The sequence below is a fragment of the Apus apus genome, chromosome 2, assembly GCF_020740795.1.
Source record: "Apus apus isolate bApuApu2 chromosome 2, bApuApu2.pri.cur, whole genome shotgun sequence".
Taxonomy (NCBI): domain Eukaryota; kingdom Metazoa; phylum Chordata; class Aves; order Apodiformes; family Apodidae; genus Apus; species Apus apus.
This window is the reverse complement of record NC_067283.1, coordinates 81,458,091-81,484,640: the sequence shown is the minus strand read 5'-3', so window position 1 is coordinate 81,484,640 and position 26,550 is coordinate 81,458,091. Positions and strand designations below refer to the sequence as shown.

The following is a 26,550-nucleotide window of genomic DNA, read 5'->3' as shown; positions in this document are numbered from 1 at the left end:
ACCCCACAGATAGAGTCTATTTTAAGAGACCAACAGCTCGATAATCTGTGATGACAAGACCATCTTAAAAAGGGATCCTACAAAAAACATGCCTGAGAAACCAAAACACAACTGAAGGAAAAACCACATCTCTCCAGGCAAATATGGAGCACCTAGGCACCAAAACAGTGTTTACAACATGGAAAAATTAGTCCAGAATGAAAACTGACTCAGAACTTTACTCTTGTGATAAAGAGTCCAACGTACTTTTTAAACTGCAGAAGCAATATTGCCTTTAAGCCAGGCTTGTAATTAGCCACACATACTTGAAATATGCAGCTGTTAAAATACTGAGTATAAAAATAAGTACAAGAATAATTTTCTACTTGCACATGCGTTTCTCTCTCAATTAGTTATGAGATGCTCTATTTCTGAACTCCTAGATCACTGAGGAGCTGTCACTACTAAAATTGAGGGAAAAATAATGAAGCCTCATTATTATCTGATCCATTTCAATTTAAAAGTGTAAATTATTAAAAACCATGAAAACGTTGCAGTTTTGGTCATCACACTCTTACAAGAATTACCTCGTTCTAAACTACAAATAATTGTACAACAATTCATGTAAAGGTTTTTAGGTTATATCAGTCATTACTCTTCAAAGAAAACATAATCAACAGTTACCATTATATTTTGGGGCAAACTAGGACTAACACATGCTGTCTTAGAATGGGCTGGACACAGGCACTCAAGAGGGCCCATGCATTTCCTTTACTTGGGAAGCAGTAAAATGCAACACTAGAAGTTAATTACAAACTCCCCAAAATTTATACTGGGTATTATAATTTCTCAAGAAATATCTCTAGCTACTGAAATTTTATCAAATTCACACAAATGTTTCCTTTGACAAGGTATTTACTAAAGCAAATAACAAGAAGTTACCTTGTCAAAGGAAACACTTCTGGTGTAAAATTAAAATGTCTCCATCTTAAGCACTGCAAGACACTATAAATACTCTGTGTGTATATATATGTTATTACACCATAAACATTTTCTTGTTATGGTAATAATTAAACAATCTACTATAAAATAAAAAATAATAAATTACCGTAAACTGAATTAATAAAGGGTGCATTAGAAAGGGTGTGGTTAGTCGGTCAACAGAGGTTCTCCTCCCCCTCTATTCTGCATTGGTGAGGCCGCATCTGGAGTATTGTGTCCAGTTCTGGGCCCCTCAGTTCAAGAAGGACAGGGAACTGCTTGAAAGAGTCCAGCGCAGAGCCACAAGGATGATTAAGGGAGTGGATCATCTCCCTTATGAGGAAAGGCTGAGGGAGCTGGGTCTCTTTAGCTTGGAGAAAAGGAGACTGAGGGGTGACCTCATCAATGTTTACAAATATGTAAGAGGTGAGTGTCAGGGAGATGGAGTTAGGCTTTTCTCAGTGTTGACCAGTGATAGGACAAGGGGTAATGGGATCAAATTGGAGCATAGGAGGTTCAAGGTGAATATTCGAAAAAAAATTTTTACTGTGAGAGTGACAGAGCACTGGAACAGGCTGCTCAGGGAGGTTGTGGAGTCTCCTTCTCTGGAGACATTCAAAACCCACCTGGATGCGTTCCTGTGTGATGTGCTCTAGATGACCCTGTTCTGGCAGGGGGGTTGGACTAGATGATCTTTTGAGGTTCCTTCCAACCCCTAGGATTCTATGATTCTATGAATTCACTACTGCAGTCATAATTCAAGTTCTTAAATTTCAAAAGCAGTGTCAAAATTCTTTTAAAAACCTAAACAAAAACACAAAAGAACCACATCAAGAAAACCACAAAAGGCTCACAAGTACTTCCCATGCACACATCAAGTAGAATGTATAATTACAGGACTTGCTTCACTACCTTAGAGACTTAGATTGTTCTTCTTCATACACCAGTAAATGACATCATGATGCAGTTATCTGATGGTAGGACCAGGTATTCAAGTCACCCCTTCCTCCCAACAAAAAATAATCCAACAAGACTCACTCTTGACAACAAAATCAGAGCTGGATACTAACAATGGGAAATGGACTAGAAGGTACATACAAAAATATTACCTACTAAGCAGCACTACCAAGAGCAGAATACCAGGATACAAGGTTTAACGCTAGACTTATATGGCAGAAATTAATGATTAAGAGAGAGCTATCACTTTGTCTTGCTAATAAATCTATCTCTCTGATTTGAAATTGGTACAATTGCCCCAAATATAATTCTCAGTTCTCAAGAAATAAAAATCCAGTGGCATAGTACGAGACATCAAGGCTTGGAAAAGAGAAATCCGAAAACCCAAGAATGAAAGTTTAACTAGTAGGTGCCTAGGTTGTTAAAAAACAAAAGTTACTCAGTAGTCTGTAAAAGCTGGATCTTATAAAAGTTGTCTGTAGTTGTTACTTGAATTGTAGAAAGTGATCTTTATTTCTTAAGTAATGGATTTGGAGAAGAACAAACCAGAAATAGCAACTCTTTCATTTCTTTTTTTTTTTCCTCTTTAAGACAAAAGTTCTCTCTTGTTCTTCATAACATAACTAAGACAAAGTTCATTTATTTTAAATGTTAAGCACACCTGAGAGGCCTAAATTTTCTTAAATGCCAGTCAAATAAACAGTCATAGCTGCAGAAAAGATAAGCTTAATCTTAAACTGCAAAACCAAGTATCATCACACTTCAAAGCTGTTCAACACCCATGTTCCACACAGTTGTCCAAGCCTATACTGTACTGATGCATGGAAGAGCTTAAGCCTCATAAAGCTAGTTGTTTACATCGTTAAGAAACTAAGTGGCATGGATCATTTTATGTATTTGCACATTCAGGTATTGCCAAGTGCCAAAATACTTACTAAGGCCATATTGATTGTAGAATCAGGTTTAGTGACAAGTTCTTAAGTTACCATGACAGGAGAGCAGAGTAATCCTTATGCTAAGGTGCAGAGGTGCTTGTATCAGTATTTGAACAGAATGGCATACTTTCAGGGCTACCTCACCAAAGCAACTGAATTACTTTAGAAAGTCATGAAACACTTCTATAACCAAAAATAATTAAAAAAATCACCCCAAGCTCTGCCTTCCTGTGTTCCTTGGTTTCATTTGGTAACATTATAAGCACAAGATGAAGTCATTCACCTCTGTAGCTTAGTAACTGTAACAGACAAAACTCCAGCTTCAGCAAATTTTCTGAACAGTTACGCTTTAGTTTTCTTTCTAAAAAAACTCTTACTACATTCATTATGAAATAAGTCGATTAGCCAATATTTGGAATAGACACTTATGACCATTAATATTCTAAGACAGATTTCAAAACAAATACACAAACTGAAGTAACAGAGGGGGCCTCATCAAAAGCATACTTCCAGTACCTTTTACTACTAGCAAGGATCACATTTAAACCAAATTCTCCCTTATGCTCTTAAGAATAGAAGTAAAAACCTAGAAACAAACAGAAAAGGCAATCAAATACTATTATCTGCCTTCTGGTGCTAGTTTTAAGGAATATTTAGAAAACAATATAGAATTCAGCTAGTTTATTAGTTTCGGATAGAGAAAAACTAGGTCCTTAGAACTGCACATGAGATTTTGTTCACAGTTTTAGATTTGGTAAGATTCCTACATTCCAGCCCCATTAAATAAAGAAAAAAAACAACAAAAGAAACAAAAAAAACCCCTAAACCTTCAAAAGGAAGGGCAAAATATACAACTAGTTCACTAAACACTACTGAGCAACAGAGAACAATTTCAATAATAACCTCTGAAATGCAGTACTTCAGTAATGAATTCACTAGTAAAGCCAGAAATCCACAATGGAGTAGTTTACCCACCTATTTATGTATTTTAAATAAATATATAGCCTTCAATATATATAATGACTACTGTCGTTTGATAGTTTTATTTCCATGATGAACTGCAACTAGTTTTAAAAGCCTAAACTCACTTCTAAAATTGCTTTGTTTAATATTAGCCACCAACTCTAACACTCATTGGTTTATTGGCTGCAAAATTAAAAAGCCCTCCAACAGAAATTACTTCCCTGTGAGGTAGGAGCAGACTGCCATCAATTTGCCCCCTTCGACTGGCAAAGGAAGATAGCTCAAGCTACTTTATCATCTTCTGCAGGTGTGTTTTCTAGATCCTGAATCACTACAGTATCATAGAATCATAGAATCATAGAATCTTAGGGGTTGGAAGGGACCTCGAAAGATCATCTAGTCCAACCCCCCCTGCTAGAGCAGGGTCACCTAGAGCACATCACACAAGAACGCATCCAGGTGGGTTTTGAATGTCTCCAGTGAAGGAGACTCCACAACCTCCCTGGGCAGCCTGTTCCAGTGCTCTGTCACTCTTACAGTAAAAAAATAGGACCCTCCCCACCCTTTCAGTGTCTCAGCAGATTGCACTGAAGGGGAAGGATCCTTAAACTCATTGTTTTGAGATCATTCAACTACTTCTTAATCCAATGCATACCATGTGATTTTGTTTAGAACAGATTCATCCCTCTTCGCGGTTTCTTAATCCCCAAGTTTTGCCGTTTCCTAGAAATGACAACAGATATTCTCTGCACTCTCATGTCCAGCTTCCGAAACAAAACTATCTTTTTTGGTAAAACCAACTGATTCCATCAGCTCTATTCATTAGTCTTGCCACACTAACAAGTCTATATTTCCCTGGGACAACCTTTTCTTCTTAGCTAGCTACTTCTCACCATTTTCACCATGGTTCCCAAGCACTCTATGCAAAATTAGCATCTCCACACATGCTGACTTTTTTTTAAGGCAAGTTTTTTTCAGGTGCTTAAATTTGCAATGTTCTTGACATCTTCTTCAGGCAGGTCATGCATGCAGTACAATTTCCATAGACCAAATATTGGTCTTGAACCACTATAAATGCTGTTAATATATACAAATTACAGAATTAATTAGAATATTACATAATATGGGGCAAATTCCACTGTTTTTACTCATATAAATAGTCCAAATTATATTAACTGAACTTTGAGAATAAATATGAATGGCATCTGACTGTGTTAACCAGAATACAAACTTTATTTGTACCTTGAGGCATAAGGGAAATTTTCCCAGGTCTTATACAAAACCCCTAAACAATCATATCCTAGAGCAGAAGCTACAAAACCCTTAAGAACCTTCTTCCTCAATTTTTAATCTGTACTGATGACTCAATTTTGCTATACCACTTCACTTTTAAAGACACGCACCATTACTGTCTACAGCCACTTAAAGTCTGTTGAGGCTGCAGTTGAGAAGAATTCCTAGGAGTGTTTTGAACTAAAATCATTAGCATACGCAGCTAGTTTTGGAACACCTATACTAAGAGAGACAAGAAGCAAAGAACATTTTGGGTCTCTGAAAAGGTGCAGCAGGAGTAATTACCAGCCTAATGCCTCTGACAGCATTCTCTTCACCACTAGCTGCAGCTGATTGGCAGTGACACTGCTTGATACATAGTCCAGCTGGCAATATTTTGTCATGTGCATAGGATCATAGAATCACTTAGGTTGGAAAATACCTTTAAGATTACCAAGTCCAACCATTAACCCTACTCCAGCAAGTCCAGCACTAAGGCATATTCCCAAACAATCACCTCCCTGGGCAGCACGTTCCAATGTCTGACAAACCTTACAGTGAAAAAGTTCTTCCTTATGTCTAGTCTAAACCTCCCCTGGCGCAGCTTGAGGCCATTCCCTCTTGTTCTATCACCAGTTACTTGTGAGAAGAGAACAGCACCTGCCTCTTTACAATGTCCTTTCAGGTAGCTGTAGAGGGCAAGGAGGTCTCCCCTCAGCCTCCTCTTCAGCCTAAACAGCCCCAGTTCCCTCAGCCACTGCTCATAAGACTTGTTCTCAAGGCCCTTCAGCAGCTTTGTTACCCTTCTTTGGATATGCTCCAGCACCTCAATTTCTTTCTTGTATTGAGGTGTTCAAAACTGGACACAGTATCCGAGGTGTGGCCTCACCAATGCTGAGTACAGTCACCTCCCTGGTCCTGCTTGGCACACTACTTATGCACCCTCAGTACGTTTGGATCCAGCACCAACTTAGGAGGGAGTCTTGATCTGCCTGAGGGTAGGGAGACTCTACAGAGAGACTTGGACAGACTAGATCGATGGGCCGAGGTCAACTGTATAAAGTTCAACAAGGCCAAGTGCCAGGTCCCGCACTTGGGCCACAGCAACCCCATGCAAGACTACAGGCTTGGGAAGAGTGGCTGGAAAGCTGCCCAGCAGAAAGGGACCTGGGGGCTCTGACCAACAGGCAGCTGAATGTGAACCAGCAGTGTGCCCAGGTGGCCAAGAAGGCCAATGGGACATTTAACTGCTGCTAAACAGTGTTTCTTTAAAAAATCTGGTCTACTTCATCTTGAAATGTGGTTACATGTCAATCAGTCAATTAGGAGTAAGTATTTAGAGAACCAGTTCTGGAGCTTCTACCTTGAGCATCTCCACTATTGAACACCTCCCCTCTCTCCCTTCTTTTTTTTTTTTTTTTCTTTTAAATCAAGTGTGTGCCTAAAGCTAACTGAAGGGCACAATGTTGGGCAAGATTAAAGAGTGACAAAGGAATGGGAAAAATATATAATTTCTAGACATTTACACCCTGATGTTATAGGAAGCCTTGGTGAAAGAAACCATATTTATCTTGGTGCATGCTCTGTATGACATTAGAAACATCATGTGTTCTTCCCATTTGGAGAAACAGAGATTCATAAATAGAGATTATGTCTGTTTTAGAAAAAGAATCATTCAAAATCAGTCATGTTGATCACACAATTAATGCTTAGTCTTAAAACAATCCTACCAAAAAAGTCTATCATAACAATGTAGAAACACTTCAGAATCAGATTGAAAGGACTAGACATTTTTAAGGCACCTGAATTACTGAGAGCAGGAAGAGATTTCAGGAACTGAACTTTGACCTGGACTTTGGACATTAGTATTACAGGACCTGACAGCTTCTTAAACGAAAACCAGTTTTTGGCACCCTCTAGAGGTTTTGCTCCCACAGAGAAACAACTCAGATAATTAATTATAATTAAAATAAAATTTGGGAGAGCTTATAATCCAGAACTCAAGCCTGTTATCAGAGCAGGCTGGTACAAAAAGGTTCATACAAGAATGCAAAACCCATACAATGGAGAATCAATTCTGGTTTAATTCTATGTAATCAGATTGCTCATCTCCTTCAACTACCCCAGGACTTCTGGGTCTGTAGGAAAACAAACTAGAAAAAACACATTGCAATTAATACTCCCCTATTAAAAGACAGGAGAATCTAGCTTCGAGCACATAACTCTGGAGCTTTATCAAATTTTATGTTTCACTTAGTTTATGAGAAAATAAACCAAACCCGGAGACAGCTGGCAAAATAATGGATCACGCATCTATGCAACACTGTAAAACAATATTCCAAATATTTAATATCACACAGATATTTTTTAATAAAGTGGAAGCTAAATTTTATTCATGTTCTCTGAATAAAAGCAGTATTAATCATCCAATTTGCCATCATCTGCCCAGCCACTTGTCTCTTCCACCAAACCCTGTTGATATAAAATATGAAGGAAAAAGGACTTTCTATTACAAAACTGTTTCTGAATTTTTTATCAAGCTGGTGTTAGGATACAATTTCCTACATTATATAACGAGGAACTGCATCTTCAGATCTCAGTAGATCATGGTCTACAGGTCCAAGACAAATGCACTCAAACATTAAGAATTAATTTTCTGCTATCATCACCCCATAAGTCTGAAAATACAGGGTGTTTCAAGCAGTTGTGTAGATTTAAACAACTTCCTCAAAACAAAGAAGAAAACAGTAATTCATTTTAGGTGCTTCATTATGAAAGAAAAAAAAACAACAAACAAAAAAAAAACAATGAAAAAACATTCTACAATCTTAATATAGAACAGGCTTTTCCTATCTTCAATGATAGCACAGAAACCTAAATTCCAGCTGCAAAGTGTTTATTTTTAGGACAGTTTGACATTGCAAGCCATTTATCCACAGCTTTCCAACTCAGAGATCACTCATCTTTTGCTGTATACGTCTTTCCTTGGTTTTGTAGAGAAAACAAATAAAAACCCCCACAGATCAGGGTGTCCAAGGTATTCCAGGAGCAGCAAAAAAAAGGAAGCATGCTACATATACTTTTCCACATCAGTATCATAGTAATTTGAGACATACACATCACTTTATTCAAAGTATACTGCCATATCAGTGATCGGTAAAATGAAATGAAGACCAACCGCTAACAAAATCATAGTGTCTGCTTCATAGAAAACTGTAATGAGACTCTTGAAATATCCTGATGATGGCTCCTCAGGGATCCAGCTCTAGCTACTGTGAATTTTTAATTTCAGGACACTTGGTCTTGAATGTAGAATAGTTGGTCTCAGGCAAGGCTGACTGGTGCTGCACAGACATCCTTACTGCAGGAATACAGGCTCTACCAGAAACCATGCAAAGCTCTGAGCTGCATCCTGTAATGTTGAAGTTTGGATGCAGCATCAAAACAATCATTTGCCATCTGCCTGCCAAGAAACTTCAGTTATACACTGGACAAGCCACAGTAACCAGTGCAACTGACATCCTTAGTATTATCAGCACATCCAATGCTCAATCTGAAGACCACACAAAGACTCTTGTTTGCACAGAAAACAGTTCTCTACCATGTTAAAAATCAAGTGCCAGAGTAAATAAATCAGTTCCACACACAAGACTTCCCTGGTCCCAGTTTAAAGTCCTGCTCTTCATTTGTCATTAAGAAACAGTTAAATTAATAATACAGCTCAGAAATGTCTGAATTTCTTTGAAAGGAAGCAGATGTCAAAGCAGAAGTAAAAGAACATTTGTGAATTATCCAGAAATGCAGAACTAAACACCTCCAGATGTGGTCTCATCCGTGCTGCGTAAAAAGGAAGATTCACTTCCACCCACCTCATAGTGATGCTTTTTCTAATGCAGCCCAGGAAGCTTTTAGATCTTTACCATGAGAGCACATCACTGGCTCATGTTCAGCTTGCCTGCCAGGAAATCCAGATCCTTCTCTGCAAAACTGCTTTCCAGACAGTTGTCCCCAGAATGTACTTGTGCAAGAGGTTATTCCAACCCAGGTGCAGAACCTGGCACTTTGCTTTCACTGAACTTCACAAGGTTCCTGTCAGCTCTTTTCTCCAACCTGGTAACTTCTCTCTGAATGGCAGCACAATCCTCTGGTGTATCGGACACTCCTTCAAATTTGTTATTGTCTGCAAACTTGCTGAGTGTAACTCTGTCCCCTAACCCAGACTGCAGACAAAGATGTCAAACAATGCAGAACACAGTACCAGACCCTGGGGTACACCATTGGTGCCTGGCCTCCAGCTGGACTTCACGCTACTGACCACAACTCTTTAAGCCCAGCAGTTCATCCAGTTTTCAGTCCATATCATTGTTCATTTATTCCATCTGTCATTCAAGAGCTTGTCTGTGAGGGTGTTACAGGAAACTGTCAGAAGTCTCCCATGAAGTTATTATAAATGACACTCGCTGCTCTCCCTTCATCCACCAAAGTCATCTCATCGTAGAAGGCTATCAGGATGGTTAAGCATGTCTTCTGCTTCACAAATTGATGCTGACTACTCCAAATCGCCTTTCTGTCCTTCTTACATTTAGGAATGATTTCCAGGAAGATTTGCTCCATCACCTTCTCAGGGACTGAGGTGAGGCTGACTGGCCTGTAGTTCCCCAGATCATCCTTTTGAAGGCAGGAATGACATTCGCTTTCCTTCAGTCTTCAAGAACCTTCCCTGATTGGCATGACCTTTCAAAGATAATTATTAAAGACTTTAAATCCACAGCGAGTACAAAAGTAGAATTTTAATGTATGTGATGGGCAGATGCCATGATAAAGTGGATCACTACAAACTGCTCCACTCAAATACACCATTGCCTACAAGCTAATTCTGAAGCCCAAGTCAGTTGTTTACTAGCTTTTGATCAAATAAAGTCTTGAACCCATAACAGAGGTTACACCAGAATAAAAGGGAAAGCCCTACTGGAAACATCCTGAGACAGCTTGATAGTCACAGACTGATATCAAAATGCCACAGAATTTCATGAGGAGTGAGCTCTCATTCTCTGTCACTAACAACAGTCCGTGCCCTAACTCAGCAAAAAGCAGCACTCAAAACAAAGCAGCTAGTAGCTGAAAACACACGTAATGAAGCCTAGAGCAAAGCTCACCAGACAGCAGGAGAATGAGTGATGTCAGGGTAGGATGCTCAACTCTGGAACAGTGTTGGAAGAAAAAAAGATTAAAAGTCTGTCCATCCTTTGAGCACACATACACACCAAAAAATTATCTCTACTATGGAAAAAGGAGACAATGTACTCTGCTATACCCACAAACACTGGTAAACAAACTTATCTCCTAGAAAGTATGGATTTTGAACTGAAATCTTCCTTCAGATTATATCTGTAGGAAATACTATTGTCATTCACATTGTATTTACCCTTTTGTGGTGTTTTGGCTTGTTAACTACACAAGTCTTACTGATTGTAATCTGACAACCTAGAGAAACAATGGATGAGAAAAACAAAGGCATGCTTTGAGCAGCTCCTAGAAATGTATAAAAACATAAGGAGTAATCGCCTTATGTACATGTATCTAGTATAGTGTTATTTAGCATAATTAGAGGGCAGATATTCTAAAATTCATTGTACATTTCAATAGACTATACTATCAAGGATGACAAGTATACAAAAGGATCAGAGTTGTGAAAATTGGATTTCTCCAATAATTTAAATTAATTTTGCTCAGCAAACACTTTCTTAATTATTATTTTAACTGAAATAGCAGCAGCTACAAAAGCTACAAGTAATGCTTCATGTTATTTGTTAAGTTTAATAAATTTTATTTTTCAAATTAATATTGCACTAAATATAATTTTGATTGTGTATTATATTACTACCTGCAAATCCATAGAATCATAGAACGGCTAGAGTTCAAAGGCACCTTAAAGATAATCTAGTTCCAACCCCCCTGCATTGGCAAGGACACCTCCCACTAGATCCGGTTGCTTAAACCCCCATCGAACCTGCCCTTGAATACTTTCAGGGATGGGGCATCCACAACTTCAGTGGGCAACCTGTTCCAGTGTTTCACCATATTCACAGTAAAGAATTTCCTCCTAAAGTCTAATCTAGATCTCCCTTCTTCAAGTTATTCCAGAATAATAAATACAATCCATAACATAGCCAAAAACATCATTATACAGTCTTGTCACTTAAGTCATTACCTGTATTTGTTGAGATACTGTACTTCATTTTAAACACATGAAGTGATAAAGGCAACTTCTACCTAATGTACAAACTGTATCAAAAAGTCTATAATTACCTTCTGATCCACTGAATCAAAGTCCAAGATTTTGGACTTTGGGGCACACACCTTGGCCCCTTCCCCTGCTCCCCCCCCTTTTTTTTTGTGTTCTGTTTGTTTCTTCTTACAAAATGAATGTCAACAAAAATTATGTCAGAAAAAATCACTTTTGAGAAATATTCTTGAGAGTTCGGAGGTATTTTAAGACAAAAATTAGAATAGTATCTAATCTTGTGAAAGTGAGAAAAAATTGCTGAAAGATTGTCCACATATTCCAGCACTTACCTATGCTAATTATTTTGCTGAAAGCATCTTTAATTACTTCAACATCAACTTGACACAAACTTGAAGAAGGCAACCTGTGGATACAGGAAATTCAAACATTTCTCCCTCATCTTCCTGCTCTAATTGAGAATGTGTGCTCCTTTATGCTTGGAACAAAAGAGGAAAGGATGGGAAAGAAATTATTACTGGTACCACAACAAATCTTGAACAAAAGCTGTCTGTCCAATTCTCTCTTAGTATATGATGAAACAATAGCAACAGACCCTTGCTCATAAATGAGTATAACACCACTCCTTAAATCCTCTGTGTTAGTACTTTAGTATTAATGCTGTAGAATGGGACCAGCAGTAGAGTATTTGCTGATACTTTGTACAGCTTCATTATTCTTGTAAAAGCAAGTTCTGGCTTTGTTCTTTAAACTTCTCATGGATAAGGGACCTCATACAGTTTATCTTTTTCCTCCCCTTCCTTTCCCTTTCCCCTTTTAGAAGGGAAAAAAGGCTCAGTAATGTCATTTTCCGTTTTGGAAAAAAGCCTCTTGCATTACATAAAGTATATTGTTACCTCCTTGGGAAAATGCTGTACAAAGTCAAGCAGAAGTTAGTTCTATGCCACCTGTGTACCAATAGCAGTTTAAGAGACGAGTATTTGCTTAAGCAACAGGGTAAGTACTACATGTTCTAGGAGACAAGAGCACAGAAGTAACCACAATCCTATTTTCATGCTTGTACCTGACTTGTTTTCAGCCTCTCTAGACTTGTTTTCCCTTCAGCAGTTGTCTTAGCTAGGTTTTTGAATTTCTCAGCAGAAGTTTTAGAAAGAGCTGGCTCAACAGGGTTGCGGTCTAAGTTCAGTTATCAAAAACACTGATGTAGTACAAAATAAAGAGCTACCACTATGTTTGCTTGCTTAGATGACTGCTAAATTAACATTGCAGTCTGACACTCCATTTGCATTCTTACATACGGTCTTTCATAAATGGTACAGTCAATCAATCTACAGCACATGATTTTTTAAATGCCCTGGGAAGGAGCTGGTTATATGCCACTCTACATAGGTAAAGAGTGCTGAACCATAGTCCTGACTGGGGTTCTTGTTTTTGTTATCACTTGTAAAAGGTCATGGATTAACTCAGAGGTGTTGAGCTCATTCTTTATTTCAAGATTTAACACTGGGATATTTACAACTAGCTTCAACCTCCTGTTGTAACTTAAATCTAAGGTCCAGCTTAAAAAAAAAAAAAATTAGCCTACTGAAATTCATTGTCAGCAAGAAGTAAATACACTTCCACTCAACTGTTGAGAAGCTTGGTTTTATATAAATAGAACAATAAGAAAGCTTGAAATCAGAGCTGCTAACAGGACGACTGAAGGAATTCCTGGGACTTTCACCAAAAGCCAGCCTGCACCTAGAGGTAGCAGCTTCAGCCCCTTGACAACATCTTTTTGCACTATAAAATTATTTCAGTTATAAAGCAGTATCATAAACTGAAATATATAACATATGTACACCTGTTAACAAGTCGTAGCATTCACATCCTGTCAGAGAGCAGGAGAGATCCCAGATGTTTACAATAATTAAAAAAAAAAAAAAGAAGCAACAACAGAATTCATAAGGCAACAAAAACTTTCATTATATTACATTTAAGGCATTAATGACTGTTTCAAGACAAGGGAACAAGAAGTTTCTACAAAAGAAGAAGCCTACCTAACAGAAATAAATAATTAAGAGATGGGCAGCACTTCTTTACATGTCTGTTATGTTTTGGGTAATATCTGAATGTCATCCCTAGGTATTATTAAAAACTCTGCATATCTATTCAAACTTCAAAAGTTTTCATGTAGAAATGCTCAGACCTTGAATTGCAGCCTCTTTTTCATTTTTCTTCTCTAGGCGTATATGAAAAAGATGAAGATTAAAACATCAGAAACATTACACAATGTTCTATAAATTCATTCAGCATGGTAAGTCACTTTTTTTAAAAAAGCTCTAAAGCGATTCATGTGTAAAGAAGAAAAAGGTTTGTGCTGGCCATCCTTTCTCCAGCTGTTCCTGTGAAATGCAGATGTATAGCTGTATAGCTGTGCTTCAGAAATACACTTTATATCTAAAACCTGGCATTGTGAAATAAATCACGAGTCTCTAACCCTTTCACATCAACTACTTTAAGTTGTACATTGAAGGGAATGGAATACAAAACTAAAATTATTTTAGCTATCCTCAAACTCCATTGATGTAGCAGAGGATTTATCGCAGTGATGTTGCCTCCATTAGCTGATCCAAAACCAAAAATACGTCTCTAGTCATACCATTCCAACAGGCAAGGTTCTTGATTAACTCACAGTCTGAGGTGCTGAAGCTACCACTTACTGCTGAGGTTGAATTGAAGCAGCCACTGAAAGCCCATACCATAATTCTAGGCAGAAATTTCTACCTTTACATATGTTCCCTCACCTTGATATAGGCCCTGAAGTATGTCTGTCTCTCAAAACATCTACTTAATTTAGTTGTCCTCTAACTGTCATTAAATACTGTAGTTCTGTTGTTTCACATGTAAGAAAACAAGTGTTGTTTATTTTTAAAAAGAACTTAATCTAACCTGAGTATCAGGTGGCTACCACACTTCCAGCAATAAGAAGGAAAATTTAAAGAGTTCAAATTTTCTCTCATTTTCATTTTACAACTTTATTCAACTTACAGTATCCCAAATGCTAATAAAAGCACATTCAAAAAGCATACAGAAGAATAGGTATTTCTGAGTATGTTCTCAGTATCCAACACTTACAATTCTATCCTCAGATGAATAGAACCTAAAGTCTAATCGCTTATCCCAGACCTGAAGACTAACTCACACCGGTACACTGTAAAATAAACTCATTAACCCTATTTTCAGCATCAAACAACAATACCTCTTCTTTGTAAGCTGACAGCATCCTAACACGTTCAGCACATGGTTTTGCTGCATAGGTATGTAAATGAAAAGAGCAAAAACCGAAAAGAGCAAAAACCAAAAAGAGCATAAACTAATAACACCTTTCATGTGCACAAGGGAGGAACCCTGGCACCTACTTCTCTATGGACAAACAGTTCCAAGAGACTATATATAGTGAAGTTTCACCTGGATCCTTATAGTCCACTGTGCAGGACTAATGTATTTCAGAACCTGGATCAACAGGTAGAACAGCTAGGGGAATACTTTTAACTCTGTAACCTCAAAAGCCATCACACTTTTCCTTCCCATTCACCCTCCAATTTCAATTTTAGGGACTGCTTCATTTCTCCACTTACGCCATTCCTCCTGGCCCACTCAGCTTTTCCATACCAACCACTCATACTCTTTCATTAAGCAAAAAATACGGCTATATTGCATAGTGCTACAAATTAGACACTCCTAAAGAAAACCATGTGACAAAACCTTAATTTTTGGCCCTCTGCCATACTATATAGGTATTAAACCCAAAGTAGAACCAAAAGACTGTATTTAAATATTTAGAAAAGTATTTGAAAAATACTGTATTACAGTGAGAATATTAAGCCTGTCAAAGATCAGGAGTTCTTGCTTCTTTATTACAGTCCTAGTATTTTACTGAAGGCATGCTAAATACATTATGAATAAGTGAATTTAATAACAGCATAAGGGAGAAAAATAATTGCTTCATTTCCATGAACACATACTTCCATTAACTTAGCTACCTGTTTTAGAGGTCTATACAAGTAAATAAAGAGCAATACCATTTATTGACAAGCATACTATGGTATAAGGGAAACAAACCTTGTATTTCCAGAATTATACTGTTCTACAAGTCAGGAAGGGTATGATTGAATGATAAGTTAGTTAAACAAATTAGTATTCTTACTTTTTCCTTCTCTTTCCCGCTCCTCCACCATTTCTACCCCCCTCTTCCCTCTCCCCCCCCCCCCCCCCCCCCAAATTCATATATTGATTCATTCTGGAAAATAATCAAAACACAAAACTTTTTGAGTTTTAAAGTATAGAAGTTATAAACTACTACTGAGATTATTCATCCTGCCTGTTTCATGGCTACACTGCAAAAAAATAAAAACTGTGTCACAACAAGCACTGGATCATGGCATTACTGAAGAGTCGAGTGAAAGAAGGTTGAATATAGTGAAAAAAATATTTTTACTAAGGTACATCTTGTCAAGCACAGATCTCTCATTGAATCAGTTGTATTTCTGTCACCAAATTCCACAAGAGTACAATTAGGTTTTATCTAGGGGAAAATACAAAATTACATTGCTTTTGAGGTTGATATAGGAGTTATAAAACACTGATACAAGAGAGGAATTTTAACATTTGACAGAGGTGCAGCTAATTCTATACCTCCTTATAGCATACAAGTACAACATATACGCACATGCCTTTCTTAAACATGTTCAAACCGCCTTCTGCTTATTTTATCTGCGCAAGATGTCCTGTTACAACTGGTATACTTCTGCAAATAAAACACTACTGAAAACGTATTTCTAAAAGTATTTCCTAGAAATCATCAGAATAGCTTAACCACCTATGCTAAAAGATTGAATTAGCATATTTCCTATTCATTAACTACACATACATCAATTGTGCCTTCCAGCCTGCCTCCGAATCCCACCTTCCTCCCCCAGCCTTTTTTGGTTGGCTGTTAACAGTACATTGGATTTCTTCCTCTGCTTTGGACACTAGATACACAGCAATTAAAACACACAAACAAACAAACCAAACCAAACCAAACAAACTGCAAAAGCAATTTATACTGCAGAGACTTTGGCTCTTTGACAAACATCATTGCTCCAAGTCTGGTCTGCCAATAGATCACCATCAATCTGTCATTTGGAGACCTGAAATATTGTCATCAGCACTGATCAAAAGCCAAGTAGCTCCTCACTGGGTATTTTTAAAGGGGAAACCATGCTGAGAGAGCCTGAGACAGAGTGATCAATCAGCTATGTCAGCCTGAGGATTATGGTGGAATGAAAGATATTGTAGAGGCAACCCCTGCTACCCCTTGTCAGCCAGTTCTGGTTTGAGCAAACATATTTTTAGTTCACACACAAACAGGAAAACCAGGTTCTCTGAAGTGACACTGCTCAGCATGCTTTCCAATCAAACGACACCAGCATATTCAGGAGGTCAGAGCGAGAGACGCCACATGTCAAAATTCAAGATGTCCCAAAGTGCTAAAAATGGGTCAAGTTTATGTGGCATTTATGTGGCTGGCATAAAGTGTCAGGTATAGCATACTCCTCAACCATTAATGTTACGCTTGTTTAAAAAAAAATAAATTGGGAAATGAAACTAAAGTTCTTTATTTAATCTAGATGCAAACTTTCAGCCATTCTAAACTGAATTGAAGGCATAATCCAAGATCAAAGTCTACAATTGTGGTTTTACCACTCAAAAACAGATGTCTTCTCTGTTTTAAGTCTTTTTATATTAGTAGACATGAAATAGAAGAATGGCTGAGGGGCTTTGATGGACTGCATCAAAAGAAGCATGGCTGGCAGGTCAAAGGACGTGATTCACCCCCTCCACTCTGCTCTCATGAGATCCCACCTGGAGTACTATGTCAAATTCTGTAGCCCACAACATAAGAAGGACATGGAACAACTCCAGAGAAGGGCCACAAAGATGATCAGAGGGCTGGAGCACCTCTCCTATGAAGACAGGCTGAGAGAGTTAGGGTTGTTCAGCCTGGAAAAAGAGAAGGCTCTGGGCAGACCTCATAGCACCCTTCCAGTACCTGAAGGGGGCCTACAGAAAAGCTGTGGAGGGACTTTTTACAAGGGTTTGTAGTGAGAGGACAAGGGGTAATGGCCTTAACACTGGAAGAGGGGAGATTTAGAATGCATTTTAGGAAGAAAGACTTCACTATGAGGGTGGTGAGGCACTGGAACAGGCTGCCCAGGGAAGCTGTGGATGTCCCATCCCTGGAAGTGTTCGAGGGCAGGATGGATGGGGGTTTGAGCAAGCTGGTCTAGTGGCAGGTGTCCCTGCCCATAATCATGAAGGTCCCTTCCAACCCAAACCATACCACGATTCTATGATTCTAAATATTTATTACTCACAACCAAAAAATCATATCTCCTCAGACCGGAGGAAGAAAAAAAAAAAATAAATAAAAGACAGCAAGACCTACACATGCACCGTAATGCACCGTACCCCTACACTTAGAAATAGAAAAGAATTACAAAGCTGATTAATCTTGGCTATTTTTACTTAAAAGATATGTACAGAGAGGGAACATTTAAGACAACTGATCGAAACTTCAGCTCAAAAAGGCAAAGATGTAAAATTTCACAACATACCTTTGCATGTCATCCACATTAAGTAATTATTGCACAGACCTATGCTAGATAAGGGAACAGAGATTGTAAAGAAATGTTTGTTTCTTGATGAAATGAGGAGTATTACCCATCCTTTGAGTGTTCATTATGGCAGTCAACAATGAGAATTAAGTGTGCAGGATCCCAGTGGAAGCACTCAGAGGCTAATGAACTTCCCTAATTTAAACAGAAATGCATGCTTTTGAATTTGTTTTCATTGGAAAAAAAATGTAATGACACATATTAAAAAGACCTATTTACCTGAGAGTATTAAACAATTGGTTAACAGAACAGTGCATTAGGCTTCTGAGATATAATATGGCTTCTGTTCAATGCTACCATTAATATAAAAAAGCTTTCTTGGTATCATGACTCTCTAATGCCAGTTCTTAAAACCTGCAATTCTAAATTTACCATTTGATTGGACATGGATGCTTCTAATTAAGCTCAAGCTGCCCATCTTTCTTCAAAGAGATTAAAGTCAGAGTCTACCAAGACCCCTGAGGCTTTCTGCAATACTTGTTCTTGGTAAAGACAATAGAAGTCAGAAGTGAAAAATAAGTGCAATAACTTGCTAAGCTTGTCAGAAACACTCTAACCAAGAATACATACTCGTGAACCTCCAAAATCTTTAAGAGAGCATCTTATTTATACAGGAGAAAAAGAGGACATGGTGTTGTGCATTCAACTATAGGATGCTGTATGTCATTAGTAAAATAAACGCATATGTAGTAGTTAATCCTTAATGAGGTCTGTGTCACATTACAAATGCTATTTTTCCCAGAGTAAACCAAACTACACCCTGTATAAATCATCTAGACATAACTGAAAGGCATTTTGGAATTCCTTTCCAGATCACTTTTGTGATGTCAAAGCAGGACTTCCAACCCTGTTACTCAAAATCCTTCTGTTGGGCATAAATGCTATGGATGTGGCTTAATGACAGAAATAAAGAAATCAAATGCCAGCTTCTTCTATTTTTTTTGTTTGTTTGTTTTAGTGACAATTTTAAGAATGCATTGGGTCTCCTCTATTATTGACAATTACGCAGGAGAGAAACTATCACATTTACATGTTTTGCCCAGTACCACCAGATTATGTACATCAATACTGCAATGAAAATCCGTATACAAAGTCAACATTATTCTTCTAACTCAAGCTTCAAATCCATTTGCAGTACGAATAGCAAGAACTATGTGGCTCATCAATTACTGTCAACCTCCTTCATTAAAGCAAAAACTCTTTTAAACTACCCAAAGCTTTTTTGTTCTATTTACTGCATTTCTAAGCACACTAGGTCAGACAAGATTAGGCACTGAACTGAAAGTTCAGGTTACTACCATGTGGTGGTCAAGGATACAGATACTTCATCAGAAATACTCAGTAGTTTAACAAAATAATTAGTCACACTTGTCAATTTGTCAAAATGCTCATAGGCTGACCTAGATTTTGATTTGTAAGAAATCACTAGATTATCCACTCTGTATCTAGCATCCATGCTGTTTAAGGGCCCAACTCCGACTTTCCATAATACTTCAGCTTCCAGATCATACAGAATCTCACTTCCACAGGTACCAAGCCTTTCAGAAATGAGGCGATGCCCTTAGACATGTACAAAAGCTGTCCTGAAGTTGAGTTGTTGTAAGGAATACAAGCAAGAAAGACAGCTGGTGCTCAGAATGCCTTCAGGTATCTACTTATTTAAAGAACTCAGTTTCTCTAAAAATTCAGGCATACAAGACAACAAGATTTGCCCAAGCATGTTCTCCATGTCTAACTTTGAGGCATTTCTAACGTTGAAAACCTTTACACTGTTGTTTCCTTCTACAACCCTACTCTGACCCAGCCTTCTGATTTTTCTCTCTGCTTTTCATTGAATTTGAACCTCTACCTCCAATGTCATGCCATTTTTCATGACAAAAAAAAAGAGCATGAAAAGACTTTTGTCTTCCCATATGTGAAACAGGTAAAGCAACAGTCAGCCTTTTGGCAAGAAGAACAATTATTTTTAAACAAGCAAATCTGACTGGGACAAAAACCTGCTTTCAAAGAAACCCAATTGCTACCCAGCCAAGTACAATATCAGGAGAAAATAGAATGCCAGGACTTGTTTCACAAAATTGTGTATGTCATTTTCAGAGAACTGCAATCCATTGTACAAGCTAGATTTTCACTCGGATAAATTTAAAATAATGTAAATAAATAACAATAATTTGTAGATCAGTTAGCATACCAGAAACACACATAATCCTGAGTTTCAGCATTTTAGTGGAAAACTATAACAAAAAATTGTAAGGTTTACATGTCCTGTACTCAACACCCAGTGCAGACTTTAATGCTTTTCAGAAATCCAGCTTCACAAACTGTAGGAGGACTCTCACAGGAGGTAGGAATTCAAATATAGCACATTCCTTGAAATTTATTGTCTGGAGCCTTGAGTTACACCCGAGACCCTTGCCAGCCAGCCTTTCAATCTGCTTGCTAGTTGTAATGGAAGGTCTCTGGCTTTTATAGGATGCAGATTAAGAATTAATCCTAGTGGTACTAAAAGGTACAGCAATTTTCCACCATCTCATTGAAACTTATTTCTAATTATTTTCCCAAACATCTTAGTAATTTACAATAAACTAATCTGATATAAATGAATATGTGAATGAAGTCTCATTAAGTGTGTTTAAAACCATTAAGAACCTCATCAAAATCCCTATTTATTCTACCTGCCTAACTTCATTTGGCTCCCTTCAAAAATTCAGCCTTAAAGGGATATTTTGGTGTTATTTAATCGAAAAACAATTGACTGTGTTACTACAGAAGAATATAAATATGGCTGAAAAAATAACACACTTGTGTTGCTCTAAGCAGGCAAATTTAAGTTCTACTGTCCTTTCCAAAAGTAATTTTCTTGACCAAAAGAAAATTGCTGTACTATGAAGATTTTTGGGAGATGAATAAACAAATTGCGAACTTGGCAAGGAAAAAAAAAATGGAGAGGGGGAGGAAAGGGCATAAGAAAGAGGGGTGGGATGCAAAATCTTTCCCTAAAGAATCATTTATGAAAAGCCCCCTTGGCTCTCACATGTTCTTGATTCTGGATGTCACTAGTAAATGTGGATTTTGCATATCTGTAGCATCTCAAAATGAATAAAAGCAAATGGAAAATAATGGCTTGTTATACAGTAGAACTATTATGACTAATTCAATTAACCATAATAAAATGTAGCATCAAACACAGTTATTTTACATATTAATTTTTAAAAGTTATCAAATTTTGGTAGGTCTGAGAAGTATAAAAGTTTTAAAGTTTCATTAGAAGCTGTTTTTTTTCTCCAGATACTTCAATAAAATAGGCTGTGGCCAAAAGGAAGAAAATAATACATAGACTTCCACATTTTACATCTCTTGAAGTTATTGCTTGTTACTACAATTGAATTGTGTAAAGTAAAATACACAGATTAAGAGCCAGTAGGATGCACTAGAAGTTATCATGCCAAGAGTAATTTAAACAAATATTAAATACTAGCTTTCATAGATAATGAGATGTTTCTCTGTTGCTTAGTTTTACACTAAACTGGCAACCAATACATTAAAAGTGTTAACATGGCTATGAGTTCTCATATAAACAGACAGCATATTTCCTTTTAAATTTCATTGAACTTAATTTTTTTCCAGCATACTGCCAGAGAATCTGGCCAGGCAATCTGCTTTTACAACCCATTCATGACACCAAGTAAGTACAACCCAAGGGGATAGAAGAAACTGTTTCAGTGTGTCATGCTGCATTCGGACTTCTTTCCAAGTCAGCCTAACTGCAGAAGAGCCCTTAGCTAAGGGGCCATGTGGTTCTGCAGCGCATAAGCAGAGGATTGCATACCTGTCCTACATGGAGACTTCCTACTGACACAAGAGAAATAACTTTTCCCATCATGCCCTCACCAAAAAAAAAAAGGTAAAAAAAAAAATGTTTTTGCAGGCGTAATGACTTTTCTCACAAAAAATATATTTCTTACTTAAATGTGTTTTAGTTCTTTTTGAGAGTCATACAGTCACTCAAAAAATAAATGCACTGTATATTAACGTGCTGCCTCCATTAAGGCTTATTGTTTGTGTATAAGTTATTAGTAATTTGACCACTTAATTTAATATTGCGAAGTTAAAGAAGCATTCAAACTGGATCCTGTAATAAAATCTTACTGAGACCTCCAAAGGGCAGAAACAATACATTTCATTTTGTCAGACCTCAGCTGTAACTTGAAAAATCAAACTCTTCGTGACTTAAAAGTGCAATCAGTAAAAATCAAAACCACAGGTCCTTATTTAAGTATGGAGTTCTGTAATAATGTGTTTTGCTTATCTTGCTGATACTCCTGAAAACAGTTGCTTCTAAGAATTGTCAAAATATATGTTTGAAATTCTAACAAAGATATGCTGGAATTTCCACAAGTGACAGGTTCTAAAAATCGTATCACACTGAACCATGAAATAGCAAATGCATCTGAAATTTAGTGCAAAATTTAACACTCATGAGTTCTGCTGATTCTCTTACCTGCTTTATTTACATGCCAATCTACAGCCCCATCTAAGAACATATTTCTTAAAAGCCTCAAAATAAGATGTTCTGGCAGTTCCTTTGTAGCATAAGCTGATTTTACAGGTGTCTTGAGAAACAAATGCTTAACACTGAACCACAGCCATTACATAGATACCATCCATCAGTAAAGGTAAATTATGCAAATCAGAATTATGCAAACACATTTTTTTTAGTTGCTACTATTTCTATACTCTGCAGCTGTCTGTCAGAGTTAATTATGTGAGAATAAAATTATTCTAGTAGCATTATTTTTAAAAACACAGGAAAAACAACAAGCTTGTGTCACTGGTGAGCTATTTATTGCTTTCAATGTCAGTTAAGGTACCTGACAAACAAAATTCAAGCACCATAGCTGGAGTTCCCTCCCAAAAGCATCTTTCTTGCAATCCACAAAAAGTCATGCAACTGCCATTCAGAAATAAATACTGTGCTTCCTACCAGCAGCTTTAAAGGGTACTTCCTTTGGTACATATACCCAGCACAGCCCGCTCCTCTTTTTTCCAAGCCTCTCTTATATAACAGACTGCAAACACCATCTCTGAACAACGTGATCAAGATGCAATCTTCTGTTTCGGTACAACATTCAACATAAGCACGTTCAACACAGTCCCGAGCCATTGATAACTTCTCACTAATGAGGATGTTCTACAGCGAGTTCTCTGCAGTTTTGCAGGATGCAGACTGACAGTCAGTCAAGGCTCCCAAAAGGTAAAGTCATTCACAGACTGAATTTGTATTTGATCACTGGAGAATGTCCGAGTTTTGCTTATGTATCACACTCTTCCTAGGTGGTTTGGGTTTCAGGTTGGGGCTCCTCCCCCGGACAACCTGTGTGAAGGTAAACAGGCTGACAAAAGCCCTAAAACCATGTGAGTCTCAGAGGCCCAGAAGTAGGATATGCAGCAGCTTTCTCTCAAGACCAGCACCTAACTCCCTCACACCGTGTCATTCACACGTTGGCCAGCTAACTAGGCTGTTTGAAAAATACCAGCCTATGTGACTTAGATAATCAGTTCATTCTTTAAGACAGGATGAATACATGCTTATTTACAGGATGACAAAGGTATTTCCCCCTCTCTTGATTTTGCAAAAGCCCACAAGAGACTTACATAAACTCGACGTAATTCTGGGTAGTCCTCTCACTCTCTTGAGGCATGCAACTCTTGATGTACCCTACGGAGAGGTTCACGATGAGCCACTGCTCAGGCCAACTCACTGTCTTCCCTTCACATGCAGCCTACCTACACAGGTCATGAAAAAAAAACCCACAACCTGAAGTTTTTACTTTATCTTATTACTGCCAATAAAAACGGCATGCGTGTCTTAAGAGGAATGAATACCATTTACTACAGCCGATAAAGTTACTACAGCTGGGTGTTTAATAAAGGACTATTCATTTCTGAACCTCTTCAGCAAGTTTGGGATATTTTTTCTACAATGCACAGGGTTAATCGTGATACCTTGAATCAGAACAAAGCACACCCTAACACTTGAACCACGAGAAACAAAATGCCTCAGCACGAGATGCTGTGCTCAAGCATTTCATGTATTCGTGCCTCCAATCCCTCCAGGGGAAATTTAACATGGTTTCTAAATCACCTCTCTTTAGGCATTTTTTTATTTTCCTCCAGGATCCCCGGCCAGATGAATTTGTCTATTACATGCCCTGCCTGTGCTGTTGCACCTCCTCTGTCGTGACTCGATTCAGCTGAAACCGCCGCTCTGACCGATCGATGCAAGCACATTACACACCAGAAGAAGAGTAAGGTAAGGGTAAAGGAAAGAAAAGCATCTTTCCTTTCAGCCATTAAATATAGATCAACAAAACATCACGCCGCACACGGCGGCTCCCTCAGCCCTCCCTCCGCCCGCTCCTCGAGCGCAGGATTTCGCAGACGGTGGCTTCAAAGGAAGAAGCCCCCCCGCCCCCCACTCCCAGCCGCCGCACAGACAGACAGACAGACACACACACACACACACAGGCAGAAGCCGCTGCCCAAGGGCCCGGGCCATCGCGCTGGCAGCCCTAGCACGCAGGGCCGGGCGCTGCCCCCGCCCGCGGGTCCACGGGTCCCCGGGCCCCTTCCTCCTCCTCCTCCTCCTCCTCTCCGGCCCATGACTTCACTGCCGTAACGAGTACATTAGTGCAGGGCGTCGGGAGACACGCTGCCGCGGCTGCCCTACATAACCAACGACTAACGTAGGAAGAAAGGGAGGAAAGAGATGGAAGGGAGAAGGAGGGGGGAGACGCGAGAGGAAGAAACAAGAGAAAATAACGCACTTTGTTACCTCTCTGCTGAAGGGACAAACAGAGCTCCCAGCAGCCCAAACCCAGCCCGGCTGCCTCGCCGAGGACAGCAGTGCAGGAGCCCGCACCAAGAAGATATATCACGCAAGCGGGAAGGGTGTGTGTGTCGGAGGGGGGGGGGGGAATCTGGCACCATTACGGTGCCTGTCGTACTCACCGATAGGCGCCGATTCCGCCTGCTTTCTCCCAAACATGTACCAAAACCCAACAGCAAATCCTCAGTCCACTAGGCAAGAATGAAGGGGGGGGGGAGAGGGGGGGGCCCGAGCGACGGCCCCAGGCTTCACCGCAAGGTCCTGACCTTGCCCAGCTGCAGCATCTTCGGCTTGGCCCCCCCCGGGCGTGCGTGTGTGCCCGTGTGCGCCCCGGTGAACCCGCGTCCGTGCGAGCGCGCTGATCCGGGTCGGAGGGGCTCCGCCGCAGGACAGCTGCCCGCTGGCTGCCGGGGCGAGGCGGGCTCGGCATCCACCGCCCGGCCGCTCGGGCGAGGCGCGGGGCCGCTGCTGCTGCTGCTGCTGCGGCGGCTGGGGCGGCTGGGACAGGCTGCGCGGCGCCGCCGTAGCGCAGCGCGCCTGGCGGGCGCACCGGCCGCGGGATGTGGCCGAAGGAGACACAGCCGCCGCCGCAGCATCTGCCGCCGCCGCGCTGCCTCCCGCCCGCCCTGCCTCCCTCCCTCCCTCCCTCCCCGCCTGCCTCCGCCCCTCCTTCCCCCGTCCCCTCCCCAGCAGCAGCGCGCCCGCCGCGGCCGAGCAGCCGGCGCTGGGGGGAGGGAACGGGCGGCCCCGCTCCCCTCGAGGCGCCGCCGCCGCCTGCTCCGGGCGGTGCCGGGACAGGGTCGGGCCGGGTCCCACGGCCTGACTCCGAGCGGAGCCACCGCCTCGCTGACGAGGGGCCCGTCCCCCCGTCCCCCCCGCCGAGGCCGGAGCGGCTGGGGTGTCGCGGGGAAGCGGGAGGCAGGGCCGCGGGCGGAGGGCGCAGGTGTGGTGGCGGGTCCCGGGGCAGGGCGGCCGGCGGGGAGCAGGGCCCCGGCAGGGATAGCGGCTCTCGCTGGCTGGGGTTGTGTGGCTGAAACTTCAGGTCTGCCAAAACGGGAAAAGCAACAGGGAAGCGAGAGCGTTACTCCCCTGCTCGCTCCTCTCTCGGTTCTCTCTCCCCATGCTTGGAAACCCTCGCTGGAAAATCTGCCATGTTTTCAGAAGTCTTCTTGCGAGCCAAGGGGGTCAGGGGTATATGGAAGTCATGTCTACTCCTATCAGTAAGGTGAAGCACGCTTAACCCTTTACTGAGAAACTTGTGTAAAATGCGATGACGGCACTCACCTGAAAGTTGCCATTCCATGGGTCCTTTTAATTTGCCGCACGGAGTTTTGGTTATCTGAGGGGAAACACCAATTTCTTGTTGCTGTTTCCTCGGGTAATTACCGCTAATTCACGCTCGCAGCGATCTGAGCACCAGCACAGCAATCAGGAAAGCCATCTATTCGACTGAGACGACAGGGCAACGCCTAGAGTGAGTTATCTGCCTGCCTGAACGCGCAGCCCAGACACCTGCTCGGCGGGGACCGATCCCGCTGCCCCCTCGGGCGCCCGCGGCTGCGGCCGCCCCCGCGGGGACGGCGCGGGGAAGCCGGGCGGCGGGGCGGGCATCCTCGCCGGGAGGCTCGC

General features: G+C 40.2%; 1 protein-coding gene across 7 annotated transcripts in view; it reads right to left on the bottom strand.

The window, feature by feature from the left end:
* CTNND2 (catenin delta 2) overlaps positions 1–26,333 on the bottom strand; it is a 646,650-nt gene extending 620,317 nt beyond the window's left edge. For 6 of the 7 annotated variants that reach the window (XR_007888643.1, XM_051610849.1, XM_051610841.1 and 3 more), the window contains exon 1: positions 25,044–25,210. Coding sequence is in view for 6 of the 7 variants with exons in the window: in XM_051610849.1 (XP_051466809.1) it covers positions 25,044–25,080 (37 nt within the window). In the remaining variant the exon portion in view is untranslated. Of the gene's footprint in view, positions 1–25,043; positions 25,211–26,205 lie in introns of those variants that run through there. The other variant, XM_051610842.1, reaches the window with a different exon arrangement.
* Between the last annotated feature and the right edge of the window lie 217 nt (positions 26,334–26,550).